Here is a 24,477-nt window from a genome sequence, read left to right on the forward strand (position 1 = left end):
ATCTAATTTATGTGCAGTAACCCATGTCTAGAATCACAGCTCTATTTATGTTCCAAAAAAAAACCCTTAATTTGAGTTTACTCATCTAATACTCTCGATGGTTAAATGTATTTATTATTTAGGACAAAATTTGAAAACCCAGACCATCAATAATTTTCTAAATGCTTATTTCAAATACAAAATAAGCGTATACATAGACTTGTCTAGAAAATTACTATGATAGTATCAAAAACTATTATACTTATTATTTTATCCTAAATTTAGAAGTTTGACTAAATATTTATTTAAATGATAAATATTTTTGACATGAGGGAGCACCTCCGTTGTATTTGGTAATTTTTAATCTGAAATCTAAATTAGCCATGTCAACATGGTCAAGATGTAGTCTTGTAGAGTTTGTCTGCTGTGAAGACAGAAGGGCTCCACCATTCACCAACGTCAATTCCTATCGATATTCTTTTATATTTATTTTGCCTTCTTCACTTAGGCCTTTTTAGTTCCCAAAAAGTTTTTCTAAAAACATCACATTGAATTTTTGGACATCTAAATAAAGTATTAAATATAGACGAACCAAAAAAACTAATTGCACAGTTATGGAAGAAATCTTAAGACGAATCTTTTAAGCCTAATTAGCCCATGATTAGCCATAAGTGCTACCGTAGTCAACCTGTGATAATGACGGATTAATTAGACTCAAAAGATTCGTCTCGCGGGTTCTAGGCTAGCCGTGAAATTCGTTTTTTCATTCGTGTCCGAAATCTCTTCTGACATCTGGTCAAATATTTGACGTGACACTTTTTCCAAAAATTTTCTCAATCTAAACACCACTGGCAAGAAAGTGGCAGCGAGAGCTGCTACTAATAAAGAGAGAAAAATATAAAAAAAGAAGAACATGGCTTGCATATTTCAACCGTTTGCTGCCCGGAGTCAATTATCGCTTCGATCTCCTGCATGCCTTTATCTCTTTGATTTTTTTCCTAGATTTTGTCTCTAGGAAAGGAAGACCTATCTTTTAACTGTGGCCACGTGTTTGTCTTGGGCTAATTAAGCTAAGCTAGCAGCTGCTGCCAATTTGTGTTATTTTTTTTTTCTGTTTCACCTTTCGATTATTCTACCTCCTAGCCTACTACTAATACTGGAGAGGGGAAATTAGCGTAGGTAATTGAGTTGCAATCATTATAAACATGACATCTAACAAAGTTGAAATGGGAGATCGATACTTGACAATCGTTGGAAGAGGGAGTTGTACGTATCTAATAATTCATGCCTTTTTCCTAGTTGGATATTTAATTGCCTTTTTAGTTCTGATCGATGCGTTTCTTTGAAGTTGAAAATACTTCGCAGAATTTTGGTTTTGTTTGAGATGAAACGAGTTACCGAGCCTTGTCGTTACACCATGGGCACAGTTCCTCCAACCGAAACATTTTGCAGGCGCATGAGTATGGCTAGCTAGAACGTATAAGGGTCCAGAACTCCAGATGTAATTGTTGTCACCACACTCGATCTGGTATGTTGATCGGTTTCGCGTAGTGTTTGCTCTCTAATTAACTTGCTCGAAAAATGTCCAGAAGTTAGGAAAGTCTGTAATTAGGGGTGGACAAAAAACTCGTGGCTCGTTAGCTCGCTCTACTCCTGACAAACTTGGCTCGGCTTGGCTCGTTTCATTTTTCTAACGAGCTAAGCTAGCATTTTAGCTCGTTAGAGATAACGAGCCAGCTCGAGCTGGCTCGTGAGCTGCTCGCGAGCCAAATGAGCTAGACAAAAGATACGCGATTCGCCGACATTCATTGATTCCACCCTAAAAAGCATGTGTTCAATACTTTATAGGTTCACCATGTGATTTGTTGGTTCAAACTTTAATATTTAGATACAATTTCATATGATTTACATGTTTGAACTGAAAATTTGCTCGTTATCCACCCCTATCTGTAATGACTGCCAAGTACAGGTAATCATTTAACGTGTTCCCTCCGTATTTTAATAGATGATGACCGCACATGTTTTTTTAAGCTAAAGATAAAAGATTATCTAATTATTGTAATAACTATTTAATGATGTAAACGATGTAATTAGCTATTACAAAGTTTGAAAAATCTATTTTATAAATGTGAGATAATAAACTTCTGTATGTAAAGTTTTAAAAAAAAGGGTTTTTTGGATCCATGCCATTACAAAATTGGTGAATTTGAAACATGCCATTACTATTCGTCATACCCGGCTCATGCCACTGTAAATTTTGCAAATTCGATCCATGCCACTGTGTACGCTTGGAGCCGACTTGAGTACACTGTAGGCTGAGCGTATTTTTATATGGACGATTTTGCCCTCCGGCTAGAGAACCGTGCACCCATTCCAGTCCAGCCCATAAATACCTCACTTCTCAGGCGACGGCGACGGCGGCATGGCGATTACTTTGGCTGCCGGCGACGGCGCAACAGCGGGCTTAGCTTCTGGCGACGGCGTGGCGCTCCACTTTTCTAGCCGGAGTGACACACGACATCGCAGGCGGCGGTGCACTGAAGACATCCATGCCGACCGGCGGCAGCAACAGTAGGCGGAGCAATACGATGGATGCAGCTAGCGATCGCAGGTTATTAAGTCCTGAAATCCCCACCTTGAACTGTGCTTGTGGGCTCCCTGCGTCCTTGCACACTTCATTTACCGCAAGGAATCCCCGGCGACGATGGCTTGAGTGTGGTAATCAGGTGACTATGCCCTTTTGTGTGGGTTCTGTTTGTGCAATCGTCGACCATCAAAATGTGATTTGATACCTGATTATGTGTGTTGGAATCAACAGGGAAGATGCTTTTTATGGATTTGGGAAGATCTATTGAATGGATACACTGAAGAGGTGGTTGCATACTGCCATGCTGGGAAGTACGATAATCTTCAAGAAACAATTGATGTGCTCGAGAATATGTTAACCAAGAAGACAAAAGAAAATTCGAGGTTGTCAGATATTATTGAAGAAAAGGAAAATGAACTGAAGCAGGCTAGGGTGGAATCTGCTGAACTGAACAAGGTTTAAGAAAAGCGTTGCCGTTGTAAACTTCTAAGCTTTCTGCTAGTAATATCTGTGTTATTTGCTAGCTTAGTGTTGGGTAGACAGTAGGTGCACATCAAAATATGGTTACCAAGTACTTATGTATGTAAATGTGAAACTATGTTGTAATTGTTGCATATATTTCTGGGAGTAAAACAGTGAATGTATGGGCAAGATAATTTGTTCATGTTTGTGAGATTGTATGTCCAAAAGAAAATTTTCAAAGTAACTAAGGAATATGTACAAAAGAAACTGCAGATAGACAAATTTGTACTGCATACCCCTCCAAATTGCAGATAGACAAATCTCATTATAGAATTACACATTAACAAAATACTTGACAAAGTATTTTTCATCTTCATAATGCAAACCACATCTAGCAAAATAATAGTAGGGGGGCTACATAGTCCCCAGGCTACACCCTCATGAGTTAAACCATCGCATTACAAGTCTGTAGCAAAATAATAGAAGGGATAACTTAGTTCCCAGACTACATCATCATGAGATCAACCACCACATACCAAATATTACAAGTTTTTAGCAAAATAATAGACAAGCTTTTAACTTCGTTCCCAACCTACATGTACCAAGCCAACTAGACAAGCTTTTAACCTAGCCAAACCCTGCATGAGCACTTATGATGGTCTAGGTCTACAATATGTCTTCTAGTGTTGTTGTCAGGATCAACAAGGGTAACTTCTGCAAAGCCATCATCACTCCTTGCAGTTTTCACAACTTTTAGTAAGGAAGTAGCATCATTCAGTTGTTTCATCACTCTTGGGAGGATACCATCATCAAGTTTCCTACCAATATCTCTCCTTGTAGCCATCTTTTCCATGACCATCTCCCTAATGGAATCAACAAGTTCATGTACCAGCATCCCTTTCAACCCTCTTATCTGGCTGTTGAAGCTCTCTGATATATTGTTTGTCAAGTAGTCACACTTTCTTTTTTCTGAAAAACCACATCTGTACCATATCCTTGAGTGATGTTTCTCAAGATATTCTATTGCATTTGGCCTCACTGCATGTATCTGTTGCATATGATACTTAAAACCATCCTCTGTGTAACTTCTTGCAGCAGGGTATAGATGTTCACTAAAAATTGGACCATGGTACTTCTTCATGAAGTTACCATAGAGATGTCTAATGCATTCTCTATGCTCAACAGATGCAGGGAATGCTCCATCAACTGCCTTTGCTAATCCCTTGCAAGCATCTGTAGAAATTACTAAACCTTCAGGACAACCAATGACTTTATTTAATTGTTGCATGAACCACAATCAATTGTCATCAGTTTCCAAATCAAAAATTGCGTATGCTACATAGAAAAGCCAGTTGTGACCATCTACAGAAGTGGCTGAAGCTAACTGTCCAGTGTATTTACCAGTCAAATGAGTTGCATCTACACCTATGTACGGCCTACATCCATCAAGAAATCCATCTATGCATGGTTTGAAAGCAACAAATATGCGCTTGAAACACATCTTTTGCCCTAACTTTTGCAGTTCTATTTCAACAACCGAACCTGGAGATTTTCTCTCAATTTTAGCTTTCCAGTTAAAGAGTAGCTGAAAACTCTCCTCATATTTACCATGCATTTTTCCAGAGCTAGCTTCAGACTATATCATGCCTTAGAATACTTCAGTTTGATCTCATATTGTTCTTCTATTTTCTGTCTTGCATCCTTTGCACCCTTTTGTGGATTCTTCTTCACCCAATCACCCAATCTATCTAAGATCCAACCTTGTGTAGCCATCTTCCCTTCTCTTAACTTGGTTGATGAACATTCATGGTCAAATGGAAGCATTTTAATCTGCATACAGGTTATACAGTCATAATTAGCAACACTATTAGTTAGCTGCAAACTATTTTCTAATCATGGGATGCTTACGGATCTTACCTTAACTGTTTTTTGATCATGGATAGTTGAAGCATGTATGCGCCAAGGACATCCTTCAGCGGCACATTTGGCAAGAAATCTTTTCTGATCTGTCTTCAAATTAGCAAATTCAAAACCTTTCTTAATGGCAAAATGTCTAATAGCTTTTCTAAAGGTTACTATGTTAGGGAACAATGCATTCTTCGCAATGTTTGGATTCTCTGGATCATGTATGATAGTAATGTCTTGAGGGTCTTCATCAGTAACTTCGACCTCAAGAGCTTCAAGCCCTATGGCAGCAAACTGAGAAGGCTGGCCATTGTTTTCAGGTGTTGGTTTTGGAGGAACATACAAGTGCTCATCATTAACACCAACATATTCCTCTTCGTTATCAAAGATATCTGGCTCTCTACCATCTACTTCCTTTGTTGCAGGCTGTTCATAACCTCCAACATTAGAAGTACCTTGGCCAGAACTATCATTTGGTGCATTGTTACTAGGGGGGAGAACACATATGGGTTCATGTTCAAATGCCTGAAACGAACCACTCGTACTTGTGTCAAGCACTGCTACAATAAGGTGGAACCTGCTCTCACTTGCATACATTTCAAATATTTCTGGTAGTTGACTGTCTTGTAGTAGTGCCAGATCCTCCCCAAGTTTTTTGTGAAAAAACCACACTGAAGCAGATTGGTTCAACCCCAAAGTAAATTCAGCTTTTATGCTATTCATCAGAAAATCAAGAGAAAAACTCTCTGAGTCGACAACCTATTGCCGACTGGCACCCTTAGTGTAAACTTTTCTACCATCATTATCTATTGTCACATAGGCTTGAACATTGACATCGACTGAGAACCAATGCCTACCATCGAACGACAATAGGTCAAATGGTGCAAAGAAACAACAACACACTGCATAATCTATTGGATTTCAACCAATTGAGACCAAGTTACTCACGGTTTTGAAGCAAGCAGTGGAGGGGATCCACCCAAATCCATCATGCTGTGGCCTCCAGTAGCCGCTACCAACAGCTGCTTGTGCCGCGTGCACTCGGCGCCGGGGTCATCGCCAATGCTCCGTGCCAGTGTGGTCGCTAGCGTCGTGGCTGCCGCAACGGTGCCGCGCGAGCCGACGTCTATGGTGGACAAGAATGTCGATGCCGCACCGCTGCCGGAATCTAAGGGCGCTGTCGCGCCGTTGTCGGAACCCAAGGTTGTTGTCGCGTCGCTGCTGGAACCCAAGCCCGCTGCCGCACGCCGCCGGTAGCCGAAGTAGCCACTGCACCGCCGCCTGAGAGGGTTAGGGTTTGTGAGAGGTGAGAGGTGAGGCTGGAGTGGAATGGGTGCACAGGTGGAGCCAGACCAGCTGCCAATAAGTCTCTGGCCGGAGGGCAAAATCATCCATACGAAAATACGCCTGGCCTACAATGTACTCAAGTCGGCTCCAAGCGTACACGGTGGCATGGATCAAATTTGCAAAATTTACAGTGGCATGAGTCGGGTATGACGAATAGTAATGGCATGTTTCAAATTCACCAATTTTGCAATGGCATGGATCCAAAAAACCTTAAAAAATATATCATTTAGTATCTTAAAAACCGTCAGGGTAAAAGTTGAGAAAAAATCTAAAAATAACCGGTGAAAAGAACACAACGAATATCACTTATCTTTTTGGCATACATTTCTCCGTTCGCCTTGCTAAAAAATTGTGCAAATATATGAAAATTTAAATTACAATTTAAATAAATTTAATAATAATTTCAACCATAATTAAATAAATGATAATTACATAATTTATTAAATAAGATTAATACTTTAACAGGTAAAAAGGTTAATTATCAATGATGCCATCTCTTAAGATACGGAAGGAGTAGTTACATAACATACAGGCTAAAAATAGAGTGCAATGCTTGGGAAAAAAATTGTGGAAAGTGTATTACTGTAAAGACTAATAAAAGTACATAATGTCCATATAGGACAGAAGGGTGTTTCTCTGCGTAAGAACTCATACACGTGCCAGGGATTTAAACAAAAGAGTAATTTTGAGTAGCTACTGAGAGGTATCAAAATTTTAGTGGTACCAAAATTTTACACTAAAATTTTGATACCTCATAGTACCTTCTCAAGACGGTAATATTGCTGTAAACAAAAAGTTTAATTGAATAACATGCTTGCAATAGTATTTTATTCCTTATTTCGATAAGCAAGGAAATTTACGGATTTTTCTACCAAAAAATTAGGTAGATGATTTTGCATTATCATTTTTCCCTTTTTGGAATATAGGCTGACAACAGCGAAGCTATTCAAAGATTTCACCAGAAATATATATTTACTTGGAAAATGGATTATCAAACGCATCAGCTGAGACAGCACGGAAACAAATAGTTGAAAGGTAAGACTCTTACATAGGTAAAAGCTAGGAGAACACAACACATTTTATATCAGATCGATGGCAGTCAAATGCAACTGTTCCTGGTTGTATCATGACAGTTTCCCCGACGACGGGGCCGGGTATCCACCGAGGCCACACTCTCACGGGACCAGGGACGGAGGGGTTCTCCGAAATACAATACCCCATACAAATTTAGTCCAATAGGCACAATTGAATAAACCCTAACCCTAGCTATTTTCTTCCTCTTTCTCTCATCTATCTCCTCTCGCACACCCAGCAGCCACTGCCCTCTTCAATCTGGGTCACCGCTTGCCCACGCCTCATCACATCTCCACAGTCACCCGCTCCCTATCTCATCTCTTCCTCTCCGTTGCCACCACCACCTGGTAGCACCGTTGCCCCGCTCGTCGCCACCGGCCAACGCGCACCTATCCGTTGCCTCTCTTCCTTTTTAGTTTCACCGTGAAAGATGACAACAGCGTGTACTTGCCAGGCGGCGGGAACCTCGCTGTCGTCGCTGAGTCGCCTTCCCCCACGGGGCCCTCGGTCGGGGCCAGGAATCCACCGGGGTCAAGGCCGCTCTTGTTAACCTGGCCCTACCCCACCCCATTGTGCCAACCAGTACAGTTTACAAATAAGATATGCCCATAAGATATGTGGATGATACTCAACTTGGTGTGCAATATCTCGTGTACTGTATAATTGTAAAGTATTACAAACATGACATGGCCGGTGGTGGCAGAAGGGACGAGCACAATACAACTAATTATCTCACTTCACACAGCAATTTTGGGCCTTTAAATTGGTATATGGAATTTTAGAAAACTATAACTTTTTATCGTAACTATTAAAAATCGGCATCTGAAATAACTACAACAATAGCATATGATTCTATTGGAAAGCTATTACTTTATTAGCCTAACAGGTTTGGAACCCCCACGCTTATGCAATAATCAGGTTGTTTCGAGTTAGGCCCACGTTCTATACACATCTTGGGATAGACTTATAGTTTTCTAAAAAAATATGTGCTTTTGTTATAGTTTCGTGAAATATATATCTAATTAAAATGGTAGCAAGATAGTTACCGTAGTTTTGTGAAATTTAATCAAATCATTGTCCTATAGTTTGAAGTCAATCCAAATGTGCACTTCTCAAATGAGCGAGGCATATATAGACGGTGGACAACATAGCCAATTCTTTCTTCACGATCGATACAGTACTGTACATTGAAAAAGAAATTAATCTATCGAATTCAAATTGTTTACTTTGGAAAATCAGAGTAATGTTGCACTTCCTATGTAGACAACTCATTTTGTATGGCAAACCGCACATGTCACTTGACGGTTATGTGTAAAAAAAATGCTGCAGATGTTCCAACCAGAATTGTTTCATAGGTTTTGTCACTCGGTAAAAAATGTTTTAATTGATGGCAACATTTTGAAAAATGGCCTTTAGATATAAAACATTGGAAAAGAATAGTGTATTGTACACCCAACGAAAAGGGAATGAAACACCATGTAACAAAGTGCAACAAAGATAAATAATCGACTACAACAAACCTACTGTCCACAGTCTTCCTCTGCTCCGGTGACGGGTTCCGCCTTCTTTCTCTACTCTCGTGGCCAGGTCTAACATAACCTGATCTATTTTCCCCTCTACTTTAATGGCCAGATTTGGGCTCTCCTTGCTTGTGGAAACTTTGGGATGATGGTTTAACTTTTTTATGAAAATAAAATAAAATCAAATGACATATTTATAAATAAAATAATAATTTATGAATAAAATTTTTATGTTCATGTTATTAGCGATTTAAAAAAGAAAGCAAAGGCTGAAAAATAGACTAAAAGTAAAGATCTTAAAATTAGATCGAAAATTTAAATTTTGACTTATAAGCATAAACAGAAGCGAAAAGATGAGGCTGTTTGAGGGTGGGCATTCAATATGATGCCTCCGGTCAGACATCTACAGTAAAATGTTTTTCTATATACATATCAAAATTATATTCAGTTATAGGATCTTTTAATTCATATCCCTATACAAGGTTTAGATTTTACTGTCCTCGTTGTCTGGCTTTTTAGCGGCATATTTATAAATGAAAAATAATTTATATGAATAAAAATTTTATATACACATTTAAGCAATCGAAAGTAAGGCTAAGAAATAAACTTTGATGAAAAATCTCTAAAATAAACTTTAATGCTAAATTAAAATGTTGCTTTTATAATGATAAATACAAACGAAACGACGATGGTGTACAGTTTTGCAGGACTGGATTGGTATACACACTTAAAGGCATGCTCAAACAAATATCATTTTAGAATGCATATATACTGCGGTATTGTAGCTGGTTGAGTTGGCATATCGGAGGTGATTTGCCAGAGACCTCTAGTAGTGAATTGTCAGATGAAGTAGGGAGATCTCTAATTATATCTTCAATATATGGTATTCTCCATCAGCGAAGGTAAAGGCAGAGAAGTTGTCGCGTTGTTGTCACAAGATCCTCCATCCACACTTACAATTATACATAATAAAAGATGACTGGTTTTCCAAAAGAAAAATATTCAACTACCATATCGGAATGGAGCAATTATATGTATGGTCTGTTAGTTTTTTTTTCTTCTCTGGTTGTTACACAAAGCAAAGTTTTTCTTGTTATAATTATCAATCCAAAAGGAACATATATATATAAACATGTACACCTCAGCCACACTAGAAGATAAAACTTATTGATGTTCATGAATCTTACATAAGGCATATACTCTTTCCCTCCACCAGCTTAATTTCCTGCCAGTTGTAATGGTGATGCCAAAAGGAGGAACTCTAATCCAATTCGTTCTTTAAAAAATCCATCTTTTTTAAAAGATGCATTAAGTTCATGATTAATATCGATGATTTGTACTAATTGGTAGACAAAAAAAAAGTAAAACTTGCTCTTGGATTCATTTTTGTATGCACCTGGTGCGAAAGCTAAAAAAACATGCATGTTTTTTGCGTAACCGTCCTTATATCAGAATATTATTTTTACAATTCGATTCAAAAGTTAAAGTTCGGTGTTCCCTATGAAAATCGCCTTATCATTGAGCATATCATTGGAATATAGTAGTAAAAGACTAATATATGAGTGGGGGAGTTGAGCAAATGATTCATTTTTGTATGCACCTGGAATATCGATGATTTGTACTAATTGGTAGACAACAAAAAGTAAAACCTTCTGTTGGATTCATTTTTGTATGCACATGGTACCAAAGCTAAAAAAACATGCATCTTTTTACGCTTAACCGTCCTTATATCATAATATTGTTTTTACAATTCGACCCAAAAGTTAAAGTTCGGTGTTCCCTATGGAAAGCGCCTTATCATTAAGTATATTATTGGAATATAGTAGTAAAAGACTAATATATGAGTGGGGGAGTTGAGCAAATGATTCATGAGTTCTTCGTATGTCTCTCTATAGGTAATGTGTGTTACTTAATTTAGTGCGAACATAGAAAACTGAATATGGAACAAACTTTTTCATATGCAAACAAGACACACTTGACATTCTCTAATACACATCATCCATATCAATATACTTTCCAAATGTTTGCATCAAACATCTCTCGTGATGTTAGGAAATCAAGACCATATTTTTGGAGTTAATTTTCCAATTCAAAGAAATTTTGTGGACGAACAATGCGACCTTTTCTCTTAAGCAGTCAATTTAATATAAATTGCAACATTTTCTGGTGTTATGACACTTTAATATACAGAAAAAAGCAACTGCTCAATAATACAATCAACTTTAAACAAACATAAGTTGCTATTTTTTCCCACCATAAAGTTATAGTTCATGACTAGACGTGAAAGAACAATTCAACAATGGAATAGAATGCTATTCTTCTCATGAATTGATTGGTACATAACTTTGCTTCCTTAAGAACAAGGAGCAAGCTAGCAATAATTACAGAGGGTATTAATTTCATCTTGATATATGATGATAGCCAGCACACATAAAGAATTCTTACAAAGTTTTATAGAAGATTAGTTACCACAAGTAAAAGGCACAAAGGTATGTGTATGCCTCAATCAAATGATATGCTATAGAAGGATTTGTTTTTTCTGATTGAATTTGCTAGTTTTCTGGTTAGCTACGCATAACTGTTGCTACCTATGAACACTGTTGTTTTTTTGTATTTTCATATCAGTTTTTTTTTGTTGTCTACATATAATAGCCTAGAAAAATGTTTTGCTATAGTAATTGAGGTGATAGCATAAATTAATAAATACAATGAGAAAAGATGGCATATTTTTCTATATAGAAAACGTTTGCATGATACCCAGTGTTTAACTATCTAGGATGTGTGCTCATGAACACCGGAGAAATGCTTCACGAGAGAGAGATAGAGAGATAGTAAATTGCATTCATAGTACATAAATTTCTGAGGTTGATGCAATCTAATGCACAAATTTATGAAATGTTTGTTTTGGTACACGAACTTGTGTGCTGCATGTGAACCATGCAAAAATTCCAAACCATGCTATAGTCCCGCTGAATTTAATATGGATTAGGATGTTGGTAGGCATAGACATGAAGAGATCATCACGTAGATATGTATGTGCTCAGTCAAATATAAAACAAGATATGTTGAATGTTAGAGAAAGCATATAAAATAGAGAAAAAGACACATAGATGAAAACAGGGGTACATATATACAAACCAAGTACAAGGGTTATAAGTAAATATAGCATGTCTCATGGCCTGCACATGTCACGCATCTCCTAATTAGCATGCAACTCTGCAAGAGTGTGCAATTTTATCATGGTTTGCACACACTACACTATTATAAGTTTGTGTACTATGTTACATCACCACCTCGTAAGTTCACATATCACCAACACAAATTACTCAAAACAAAGCTATACCCAGGACAACCCAACCTTAAGGCTATTCTCCGTGGGAGTTTCATGAGGTTTCAAACTCATTAGGTGATATGTCACGTAGCTAAAAAGAGTGAAGTGGCATAGGACTGATTATGAGAGGGGAGTTTTGATTTTTATGGGAATAAAACTTGGTGTACATGGTTAGCTATGAAATTGGATTGAAACCTTCATTGATAGTAATTCGTCTAATCTCCACACATTTAATCAACTACTATTGATCACTCGGATGCAACATTAAGTGCTAGTTAGCCTATGAAAACGGTGAAGTGAAATTTTGCATTGAGTGCACTTGTTTCGTTCATCCACTCAAACATGTTTTTAATAATATGGCACCGTTGAAAACTACACAATGACATATTACACCGAGAATGGCATAGCATGTTGGGGACCTTTTTATGTCTATTCTGATTATGTTTAGAGACTTGCAAAAAGCTATCCTACAGTTTGCTGTACAGAGTCCCAATTATCCTATTTCCAATTAGTGGTGTGCTAAGTGCCCTCTCACTTCATCGATCTTATCAACAAAGAGACTGTGATATAATCCAAAATATATAGATGAGTGTAACTAGCTAGCTAGCTAAACTAATTGTATAGCTGCTTCTTAGTGGTGTTTGACTTTCTTAATACTTAGCTAGCATGCTTGCGCATGATATTGCAGATAAGTCACACATTGACAAGTCAACTACAAGCTCTAGAGTTAGGATCCAAAATAATAATAATAATAATCATGCTAATGACAGTGTCTCTACCTGTGGACCATGTGTGGTGTTTGGGAGGAGAGGTTAAGTTTTGACACAATTGAATATATTGACCCCTCAATTAGTGAGACTTAAGGGAGAGACTAATAATAGAAAAGCTTTTGCTTTTAATTATTAATTAATCAACCTCAGTAGTGGTGTACCGTACTTGGTTGCAAGGTAGGAATGCGATGCCATGCACGCTGCATTATCACTCATTAGGAAAAGTACCCTATGAATGGGCTGACATGGCACAATATTATATACTACCGTTTAATTCTTTGCTTCTTTATACCACCAAAGTAGGATTATGTTGGGTATGAGTGCTTGATGTACATTAAATTAGGACGAAATTAAATTAGGGAGGAAGAAAAAGGTTGTGGCTAAAAGGTCATCAGCATTTGTTTTAACCAGATTAAAAAGAGCAAATGGTAAGAGTGAGATTGCTATCCTTCTCACAAACATTCCTTTTGGTTACGGCATGTCTTTCGGATACCTAATTAAAGGTGTTTGTATTTCTCATTCTCTTGTTCTTGTACCAGAGGTTTTCGAGATCTATATATTAAAGTGCTGTTGCTCCACATGCAGACTTTTATATAGGCAGCTAGCAAAATAAATTTAAATAAAAAATCTGTCATTTAACCTCAGTATTATTTCTTTTCGATAACATGGAAGACACATAGACATCTTAGCAATCCAGTTTGAAAAAAAATATGAGCCTAATGGGGGTGATTGGAAAAAGTCAAATGGCATATTTGCAAATAAAAAATAATTTATGAATAAAATTTTTATATACATATTCTTAGCATAAAAGGCAAGGCAGGGAAAATAAATTTCGGTAAAAAAAGCTTAAATATGAACTCCAAATTTAAGTTTAAAATTTTAAATTTTGGCTTATAAACCTAAGCAGAGGTAAAAAGATGGGGTGGTATTTGTGGCTACTGAGATCGGAACACCTCATATATATAATTATGTTAAGTTCAACCAGTAGTACACCCATTTAGTTGTACAGGGTGTTTGTGTTTAGTTCCACTCAACTAAGAAAATTTGGGTACATCTTTCTTCACAAAATGAATATTGAAATGTCTGATGAGGAAGCAAAACATAACATGATATATGTAATAAAGGGCAAGCTCATAGCGACAGGCAGAGTATTGTTGTAGATAACTAGGGCCGTGTTCGTTGCCCTCATCTAAGTTAACTTATCCTCTCGTTTTCCATGCGCACGCTTCCCGAACTGCTAAACGATGTATTTTTTTGCAAAAATTTTCTATAGAAAAGTTGTTTTAAAAAATCATATTAATCTATTTTATATTTTTAATAATTAGTAATTAATTAATTATGCACTAATCTATTACTATGTTTTCTGTACTGGGAAAAGTTAACTTACCCCTCTCAAACGAACACGGCGCAGGACCTCAAAATAATTGAAGGGGAAAAGAATTATTTGGCGTGAGACGGTGGTTAACGATGGGCGGAAAGCAATCAAAATTTTATAGGAGGAAGAGAGAGAGAGGGGGAACTGAAAGTTGGACTTGGAAATTAAAGTGATCTGCTCACCAAAAGCAAAGCTGAAGCTATAGATAGTGGAGAGAGATGTCACACAAATTGCCTAAGGCTGGGGCTAAGGTTGAGGCTGCAATACATGCATGCATGGCTGGGGTAATGTGTAGTGGTGTGGGGAGCCACCACTCCCCCACCACAACCACCAACCCACAGCTCTGCTGGTCTCAAGCAATTAAAATGCCAAGCTTTCAGCAAGAGTGAGGAAGCTTGTGATAGTCCAATTAATTAAAGCAAAGACATATGCTGCTGCTTAATTAATTAAACTAATTGAAGTGAACTCCTAGCAAGCATGAAAGTCTAGCACTTTTGGAGAGGAGGGTTTCATTCATTGCAATAATCCATATTCAATTCTGGTGTTGACAAAATTGTCACGATCATTACTGTTGTTAGATGAGTAGTGTTTTGAGCTTGCCTATCACTTGTGCAAACCTAACCACTATGATTGGAGCAAAAGGAATGTTATCTATGTCTAAGAGAAGAACAATTTGTCAATGTGGGATGGAAACAAAAAGTCATATCATCAACCTCTCCCCATGATCTAAGTCCAGATCCCATAGAGAACTCATTAATAAAGGTAATAGCAACAAAGTAGATTTACTGGTCAATTCACAATCAAGTGCAAGCATGCACAGAACCATTTATAGGGTTAATTAGATGGTTAGTAAACTGGTCTAAACATGTCCTACATCTTTATTTTCAACTTAATTGGAGGCAGTTTAATTTCCGTACGAAACCTATATTCTTTATCACCTCCAATTCTCAGATATGGGTCCATGCATGCACAAATAATCGTATGACGCTACGATGGACGGCTTGCCTACATGGCAATTGATGGAGAAGCATATATTATCGGTGGGGCCTACCGCTGGCATTTACACATGGCAGATATCAGCTAGGATGGCAATCCATTATTAAAGTTAGGATCCAGTGATGACGTACTAGACATGAACAATGCTTCAGATAATTGTCTATATAATCTTTCCTCATTATATGTAAATAATATATAGAAACCAGGTCAAATAGATTATCTAATAGATTTAATTATTTAATTATACATATAGATGCATTGCTAGTTTTTTTTCCATTGCCGTGCGAGGTGCGTGTATCAGCCTTAAACCCTCACCGAGTTCCTTAGACTCGATCGACTCCACGGACTCACACATCAAAAAAGAGTGATATCGTTTTCTCTTCTTTGTCTTTCCTTGACGTCACTAAAGCATTTTGTCAGATGGTGCCATCATACCATAATTCATGTCCTAAATCCTTGTTGGACAATGCCCTTTTGGATCATGATCATTTGTACAATTAATGGAACAAAGTGTCTTGGAAAATGGTCTTTTACGATGTGGTTATGTTGTTTTGTCTCTTTGCCTTTGTGTAATAAGCATTGACAGTGTAAGGTTGCAGTTATTTTGAGATAGAGGGAACACCTCACTCTCACTTATAGCCTACACTATAAACAGTGGAAGGGGAAAAGACCCTTCTTTAGTCTATCAAGCCATCAAGGAAATCTTACAAACATGGATATGTACATAAAACTACTAATGACATGGTGTTTTTTTAACTACCCCCTCGAGGAATGTCCCCTCATGTACATTTACATCTCAAATACAATATAAATTATTTTGAATTTTTTTATATAAATTTTATTGAAATATAATGCTCTAAAAATAAGTTTAAACTAAATCTGCAAATATGCGGTGAATAGTACTTGAATTGTTCATAGCATACATTTTTTTCTTCTCAGTGTTTAAAATTAACATTTTGGGATATAGTAGGTATATATTGAAGCAATTTCATCATATCATAAGAATTTAAATGTACTTTAAGCAAATTTAAAATTAACACTTTTCAACTCCTGCAAAGTTTGAGGATAAAAAGTATTTTATTTTTTGCAAAATGACGCATGATGAAAACTGACACTTTCCAACGGCTATTTTTGAATGCATGCTTGAGTCTTGACGCCAAGAAAAAAAGAGCAAGAATTGGGAAATATCGAGCAAACATTTCAGCCTATACAGATCCATGCTTCCATCCATCACTTTTGCTGGGTATATCATAGATGCATATCTGTTGACAACAGAAATGTGCCCTTGAATTTAATGCACTGGTTCTAAACACAAAACAAAACCTTATTTGTATTCAGAAAGTGCCAACAAACAAGGCCACAAGGGTGCAAATTTCAGTGTAAGATGTATGTTGACCAAACTTGCATGGTAGACCCTGACACCTTTTCACTTGATGCTATGTATTTATGCAATTCGATGGGACCAGTAGCTGATGGTCAATCGTAGGCCTGGTTCAGTTTGTAAAATCTTTTTAAAAAAAACATCACATCGAATATACGAACAAATATTCGAGATATTAAATGTAGTCTAATTATAAAATTAATTAATTTTAAGAAATTGTGAGACGAATCTTTTGAGCCTAATTAATTTATCATTAGCACTTATTAGGCTCAAAAGATTCGTCTCACGATTTTCCCCATAACTTTATAATTAGTTTTAGTGTTCATGTATATTTAATGCTTCATTTAAACGTCTAAAAATTCGATGTGATTTTTTTGAGAAAACTTTTTGGAAACTAAACAGCTCCTCCTATCGCTAGCTGCTTTGCTTGTATGGAAGAATGGAACGGATGAAATTAGACATGACTATAAATGGCTGGATATACCGTTGAAGCTCACCAGTCGAAACTTATGGTGTGTTCTTGTGCAACATTTTAGTTGTCTTTACTTAAGTAAAAATATAACGGAATCTTCAATACCTACTAAATATGTTCTTTGTGGTCATGAAATACAGCTCTTTGAGTAGCCCATATATAGCTAATCAACTACTCCCTTCTTTTTATAGTGTAACATGTTTGATTTTTTTCTCGCAATGTCTTATTTAAAAAATATAAAAATATTATTTATTTTGCTTGTGAATTACTTTATTTTCAAAAGAACTTTAAGCATGACTTATCAATTTTTATATTTGTATTAAATTTTTGAATAAGACGAATGGTCAAACATTGCAACTAAAAAAATCAAATATCTTGTATTATGAAACGGATGTAGTATCATTAAACTTTGTCAATGCAAGGGAAAGCAAGTTCTGGAGGTGGAACGGAGTAAGTTTGGCAAAACAGAGGGACAAACATGTATAATGTAAATGTAGAGTTTTTTTTATAAGGTGCTAGGAATTATTTTAAAAATTAGTATCTTCAGGTACATACTATCTAAAAATATCAAAATTTTTAGGATCGCTAAAAATTTCGTAAACACCTCTATATATCTTTCTCACAAGCAGAAAAATAAACCCTTTTATATAAAAGGACAAATTTAAAAAAAATCTATTTTCACAAACGAAAATACATGCTCAGTATATCGATATTGGGCGGTAGGCTGAAATACATGTCAAAAATAACGAATTTCATGTTCAGTATAAAGATAGGTACATAACAATACCACTGCATACTCACACTATATCGATTAATGACATAGTAAGTATAGAGAATGAGAGATTAATTGTTATTTAGGGTTAATGAGCTAGATGGATTGATGAGTTGTATGTCTGTCGAAAAATATCTCCATAGCAGAAAAATAAACCCGTACATAAAAAAAAACCATGGAGTAAAAAAACCGATTTTCACGAGCGAACCAGCTGTCCCTATATCTTCTAAGCAACAGAAAAATAAACCCACAGTCAACTCTCCGGTACATTTTACTTGTAGTATTATATCATCAGTAGAATTAATTTTATCCATGGATTAAAAAGGGTATTTTTATGTTTTTGTTAATTAATTGATTAGTATTATTTTGCAATTTTGTTTTTTGCCACTTTAAATTTGTACTGCACCTAATATTGTTGGTTGTATAATTTAATTATGGCCGTGACGATAAAAATAGATCAACAGTCTAATTAAATACTACCAGTAAAATGCACCGAGTCGGCCCCTTAAAAAAAAAAGGCACACAGTAAAAGATCGATTTTGATAGACGAGCCGGGCTTTGGCGGGGAAAAGACAGCGGGCGGCGATGGTCGCGCGTGCCCCGGGCCGCCACCCACCAGACATGTCCTCTCAGCCTAGCCTACCCTGTCGTGAAATTAGTTTTCGCGGTCGCTACGATGATCGGTCTCTTTTGCTGCTGCTGCTTTCAAACGCCGAAATGATCCAAGGAAATAATCCTCCCTCCTACCATTCCGGCTGCTTCTTCATTCCGTGGACCACCACAGCTAGCTGCAGCGCCAGCATCCACATATATCCATGCATATGCTTGCACTAGGGTTTGTTCCCGGCCGGCCTCCCTCCCACGCTGCCCACTCGGTCAATTCTCCCCTGCCCATCATCATCACGCTCTAGGAAAGCTTTATCTTGTTTTAAACCCGTAAAGTTTATTATTTTCCATTAATTAGCCCTTCAATTTTGTACTAAGTTTGTTTTTGAGTAAGTCTTTATAAAACCACGGATAGGTTGACCAGATTACCGTAAAACTACGTACTCTAAGAAGGTGTGTCACGAAACTATCGAGTTCTGCGCAAAATTTATCACCAACCATACATATTTTAAGGCACAATGCAACAAAGCTACAGAATTTTGCGTGAAATTTATCACCAAATATACACATTTAAGGCACGGTGTCATAAAACCAATTATTTTTATCTCTTAAAAAGATCGAATTAAAAGAAAACCTTCATACATGTTTAATTTCTAGGTGCTTTGTTTGAAATAGAGAACGTGTTCTCTATTTCATATCCCACCGTACATGTTTCTAGTAGCTCTTGATTGATACCTATGCATAGATTTTATCATCGTATCATGCAATTCTATTGTATTAATAAAATGGGAGGGGCTAGCTGCTCTGCTTTCTCAATGTTTCTTTTCCAGAATGGGTGAATATAGAAATGATTTTGGGATAATTATTCAGTGGCACAAAACGAATGGTTTACTATAATAAATTTAAAATTATTATAAAAAAATTATATACAAAAGGTTTCCTAATTTTTTTACTATTTAGATATCCGAGAAGCTTCATTAATAAGTTGGGTTTAATAAAATTTGTACTCCTATACATGGACTAACTCAGACATTGAAAAACAGAAAAAATTTATGCTTGTGAGCAAATTGGTAGCGAAGTTGAGAAACCGAAGATGAGAAGAATGGTATCACTCTGCTACTGTAAAGAGCTACAGTAAGATGCGTTACAGATATTTCGTTATCATTAGATTAAAAATATTATTATTACATTACTTTTTATACTATTTATGATATTTATTTAATGTTTCTCCTCGTGTGAATAGTGTACGGCAGAGGTTGGAGACCCAAAGCAAGCTGAGGTCGCTCCAACAGCAGCGATCGATCAGCTTGCAGCAGCCACACGTGCGTCGTGCATTCAGATCGATCGGTTGGTCGAAAGCCAACAGTAGTACGAAGGGGTACGTTTGGAAAATGACTGTGCTCAGATTCCATGGGATTTTGCTGCTGCTGCTGCTGTGGTTGGTGATTTTGACATGTAGTACTGGCCACCAGCAGATCGATCGAGCTTGGGTGTGCAGTGCATGGGTGGTCCTTCCGATATTCCCTTCAATTCCATCGATCTGCAGATGGTGATGTACTCCAGCACAGCACACAAAAGAAACAAAAATTTTACAGCGCACATTCAGAAGATCTCTGAGCATTGCTACGCCTGGGGCAGGCATTTGCTCGATCGCACTACCGCTGGTATTGCTGCAGGAAAGTGCTCCGTCTGTCCTCAAAAAAAAAAAACGGGTTTCTAGTGATTAATCTGGGCACGGTGCTTATCTATATTCATTCATAGAAATTGACTTTTTTTTCGTGGATGGAGAGGGTGGTGCCTGCGTGAAATCAAATGTTGTAGGTAGAAGCGGAGTTTCCGTTAACCCCATATGTCTTGACGGTGTTATTTTTGATTATTAAGTTTCTTAGATACAAATCTGATATCTATATCCATAACACAGCCATTGGAACAAACGTATTTATAGTACATAAATCACAAAAAAATAATTACTCACCCTAGTCATAAATATTTGACAAAATTTAGTAAAACTTCTTAAATTCTGACAAATATTTTTTATAACAAATTTATAAAATCCAATAAGTTTACAATGTTACCATAGTAATTTTCAAGAAAAATCTATGTATATCATTGGTCTTGTATTTAAACTAAATAAATTATAGATTGCTGAATTTTAGAGTTTGATCTAATCTTATCCTAGATAACAAATATTTTGGATGAGGGAATACAAATGTATATGCATGTCGCAGACTCGTTTTTTGGTTAATGTTTTGTGATGGTTAAACTAGCACTTGCGGCCGTAATTTTGGTAGCCATGCACTATCTTCCATTCGACCTTTCTCAACTGGATTTTTTTTTTTTTTGTCGATTTGATCCAGTACTGTAAGACGTGTAAGTCGTATGCGTACAACAGGCACCACCATGCACATGATACTCTCTGCTGGCAAATGGCAATATATTTGGGCCACAAAAACAAACATGCCTCTAAGGTAAGTGCACAAGTCAAATTCATTCTTCCAGATAGAACACATCAATTTGGATAAAAGAAAATTCTCTGTAAATACGAAAAAAAAAGAATCTGTGTCATTCTCCTGGACAGGGCGAAAAATGTACGAATTATAAACCAACTATGGACACAATGGAGGCAAAAGATGATTATGTGCCACTCATGGATGCACAAATGAAACGTGCATTATTTAGATTTGTCACACGAGAATGGTTTTGATGGTTTAATTTGGCCATCCTCACTATAATTTGTTTTTTTTCCAAAACATAGCTAAATGCATGCATTTACATACAAATACTTGTATTAGTAAAGAGAATATCACTGTCCAAAATGGCAAATATAAAAACAAAGTTATGATCGAGTATACAATTAATTTATATATGGTATACTAAAAGCCAGTGGCAAAATTTATACCGCAATTATTGTGCGACATAAAACTGAAAATTACCCACTCTTTTCGTATTGCAGCAACATGTTAACTAATTTGCATGTTTCTAAAACAATACGGATTGTATATTGATGTTGAGTTAATAAATAGTAGTACTAATTAATATGACCTAGCTTTGCTTTCGCATATTCTATTTTAGTCAGGCTCGCGAGTAGCCCATTTGGTGTGGCTACTTGTTGCAAAGGGCACAGTGTATTACTGCTGTCAAACAGTATGCTGATTGATACACCACACTGAAATAGCAATTGATAGGTACCAATTTTCATGTATCATATTAGAAGGCGAAATGCACAAATAATCAATGGCGGATCTAAGAAATTTCATGGAACATAGACAAAGAATTACTCCATTGCGACTAGCAGTGAGCAACATCAGAGACGAAATGACTAACATGGAGTAAAAATACTTAACATATTCAGATATTTGTCTAAATTCATGTGAAAAGATAAAGTCTTAATGTGATGGAGGCAGTATGTATGGTTATATTCATTCAAAGATTGCTAATCTATATTACCAGTGATTTTGTAGAAGAAAAATGGACAGATTTTTTAAGCAATTCCTAGTTTCCTACTACCTGTTCTCTCACCAAACCCTAAAACTAGGATGGACTAAAATTATGAACAATAGGGGATGGATTAAATTAGTTCTAGTTGACTCTAAAGAGTAAGGACCTGTTTAGTTTCCAAAAATTTTCACGCTCACCCGTCACATCAAATCTTGAACATATTTATAGAGCATTAAATATAGTTAAAAAATAACTAATTACGTAGTTTGGAAGGAATTTACGAGACGAACCTTTTGAGTCTAATTTGTCCATGATTAGCCATAACTGCTACGGTAGCTCACATGGGCTAATGATGGATTAATTAGACTTAAAAAATTCAGCTCGTGGTTTCCTGACACCTTATATAATTAGTTTTTAATTAGTCGTCGAAATAGTCTTTCGATACCCGGTCAAACGTCTGATGTGACGCCCGATCCAAAAATTTTCACGAACTAAAGACGTCCTAAGTGGGTTTGTATAAAACACCCTTTCCTTGTCACAGTGAGGTCAAAAACTAATCCTGTTCATTCCATCCCAGATTTTTGTTTTCTTTCTCCCTGAAGAAGAATCTGATAATTAATCGATCTGCCTTTTCTGGCGAATTCGTTCGCATGCAGTGGCGATCGACATGAGTATGCGTAAAGACTAATCTTGGATGTTAGCGTACAAGGTCAGAGAGAGATAAAAGGAATTTCAGATAGCTTTGCCGCAAGATTCAATGGAAGCCCGCACACACTCCTACTGATGACACTGCATGCATAGGCAGAGCTAGGAAAAGGGATGGCTTACTTCGTCCGTCTCAAAATAAGTTTATTTCTTTTAATTTTTGAATAAATTTAACTATTTATTTTATTTAAAAAATTTACAACTATTTATTTCTTTACGCATAATTAATTTTTTTAATAATTTTTTAAAATTTTTCTATAATTTTTTTAAATAAGACGAATGATCAAAGTTAAATACAGAAATAAAAAATAATGTTTTTATTGGGATAGACATAGTAGCTAGTAGCTTCAGGTTCAGGGTGCTGAGCTGCATGCGGTAGCTTTCATGGCACATTGTTTGCTCCTTTGACATTCTTCTGTGGTCTTGCTGCGCATACCTCCTCACCTTTAGTCCAAATCACATCCATATCAATATCACATTCACTCAGGCCTTTCCTTTTTTTTTCTTTTCTTGTCTGCAAAGATGTGAGATACACCAACACCACATCTTGCACACACACACCCAAGTGATATCTCCTTCAGAGATGAAAACAAATGACTTTGTATAGTACAATATTGACTTTCTAGTTAGTAAAATATCAATGGTAAACTATGTCAACCACACCAACCAGGTTCAAGTCAGAGTGAGCGCTACCACACAAATGTGGGTATGGAATTAATAGCCACAAAAATAGTTCCAAATAAGAAATGAAATCTAATTAATAAATGAAAAGTTTCTTAAACTATGGCTGGAAAAGAAACATATGGAGTTGATATATAAGCAGCCTTCTTGCGATGAATTTATGAAATATATTTTTGAACAAAAATAATGTATAAATGTGCTATTTACATTAGGATTTATATCCCCATCATTTGGCTTTTTCTGGAAAGAAAAAAAACAAACAACATATTTTCAAACGAAAAAAAATTGTGCCCCCCCCCCCTATTTAGCTTTTCTATGAAAAAAGACAAATGATATATTTGCAAATAAAAATATATGAATTAAATTTTTATATATGTGTTCTTAGCGATCTAAAAACAATGATTAACTATAAATTTAAGGTTAAAAATTAATTTTGGCTTATAAGAACAAACACAAGCCAAAAGATGAGACCTTTAGTTTTGTAGGCATAGGGATTATGTAAGTTGACACGCGAAAACTAATAGATCTGAGCGGGCGACAAACAAAATGCATGAGGGAAGGAAGATGCGGCGCTTTACAGGGCTTACTCGAAAACGCGTCTGAAATTATTGGAGAGCATGATGAGGAGCAATAGATGGCATGGTTGAAAAATCTTGTTAAGGTTGAAGTTTCCACTTGAGCCACTACCACAACAAGCAAGCAAGCATGCCTTCAACTCACTTACCTTTCTTTTTCCACTGCCCCTTTCAGGTTCCACTATGAGCTGAGCCCAACACTGAGGTAGGTCAAAACTTAGGTAAAGTTTTCAAAAATTCAAATAACTGCACTTCCAAAATCAGAGTAAATCCAAAAATCCAAAAAAAAAAACCCTATCATGCCTTGTGATGTGGACCACCACTAATTGTTTTTGACATGCTAAAGGGGAACTAAAAAGATAGATATGCTGACTAGCTGCTTGAGGAGATATTTTTTTTACTTGGGTGGACCAAAGTTAAACTCTCATTCTGGCTATGATTGGCTCCATGACCAACTTGTGGTTCTAGTGCACACAATTGTAGAGAACTTTGTTTTTGCCT

General features: G+C 36.5%; 1 protein-coding gene across 1 annotated transcript; it reads left to right on the forward strand.

The window, feature by feature from the left end:
• The first annotated feature begins 2,567 nt into the window (after positions 1–2,567).
• Positions 2,568–3,028, forward strand: LOC102713755. The gene is made up of 2 exons (XM_006658484.1): positions 2,568–2,705; positions 2,798–3,028. The coding sequence occupies exons 1-2, from the start codon at positions 2,568–2,570 to the stop codon at positions 3,026–3,028; spliced, it is 369 nt and encodes a 122-aa protein (XP_006658547.1).
• The last annotated feature ends 21,449 nt before the right edge of the window (positions 3,029–24,477 follow it).

Source organism: Oryza brachyantha, chromosome 7 (assembly GCF_000231095.2).
Source record: "Oryza brachyantha chromosome 7, ObraRS2, whole genome shotgun sequence".
In the NCBI taxonomy this organism is placed as follows: Eukaryota; Viridiplantae; Streptophyta; class Magnoliopsida; order Poales; family Poaceae; genus Oryza; species Oryza brachyantha.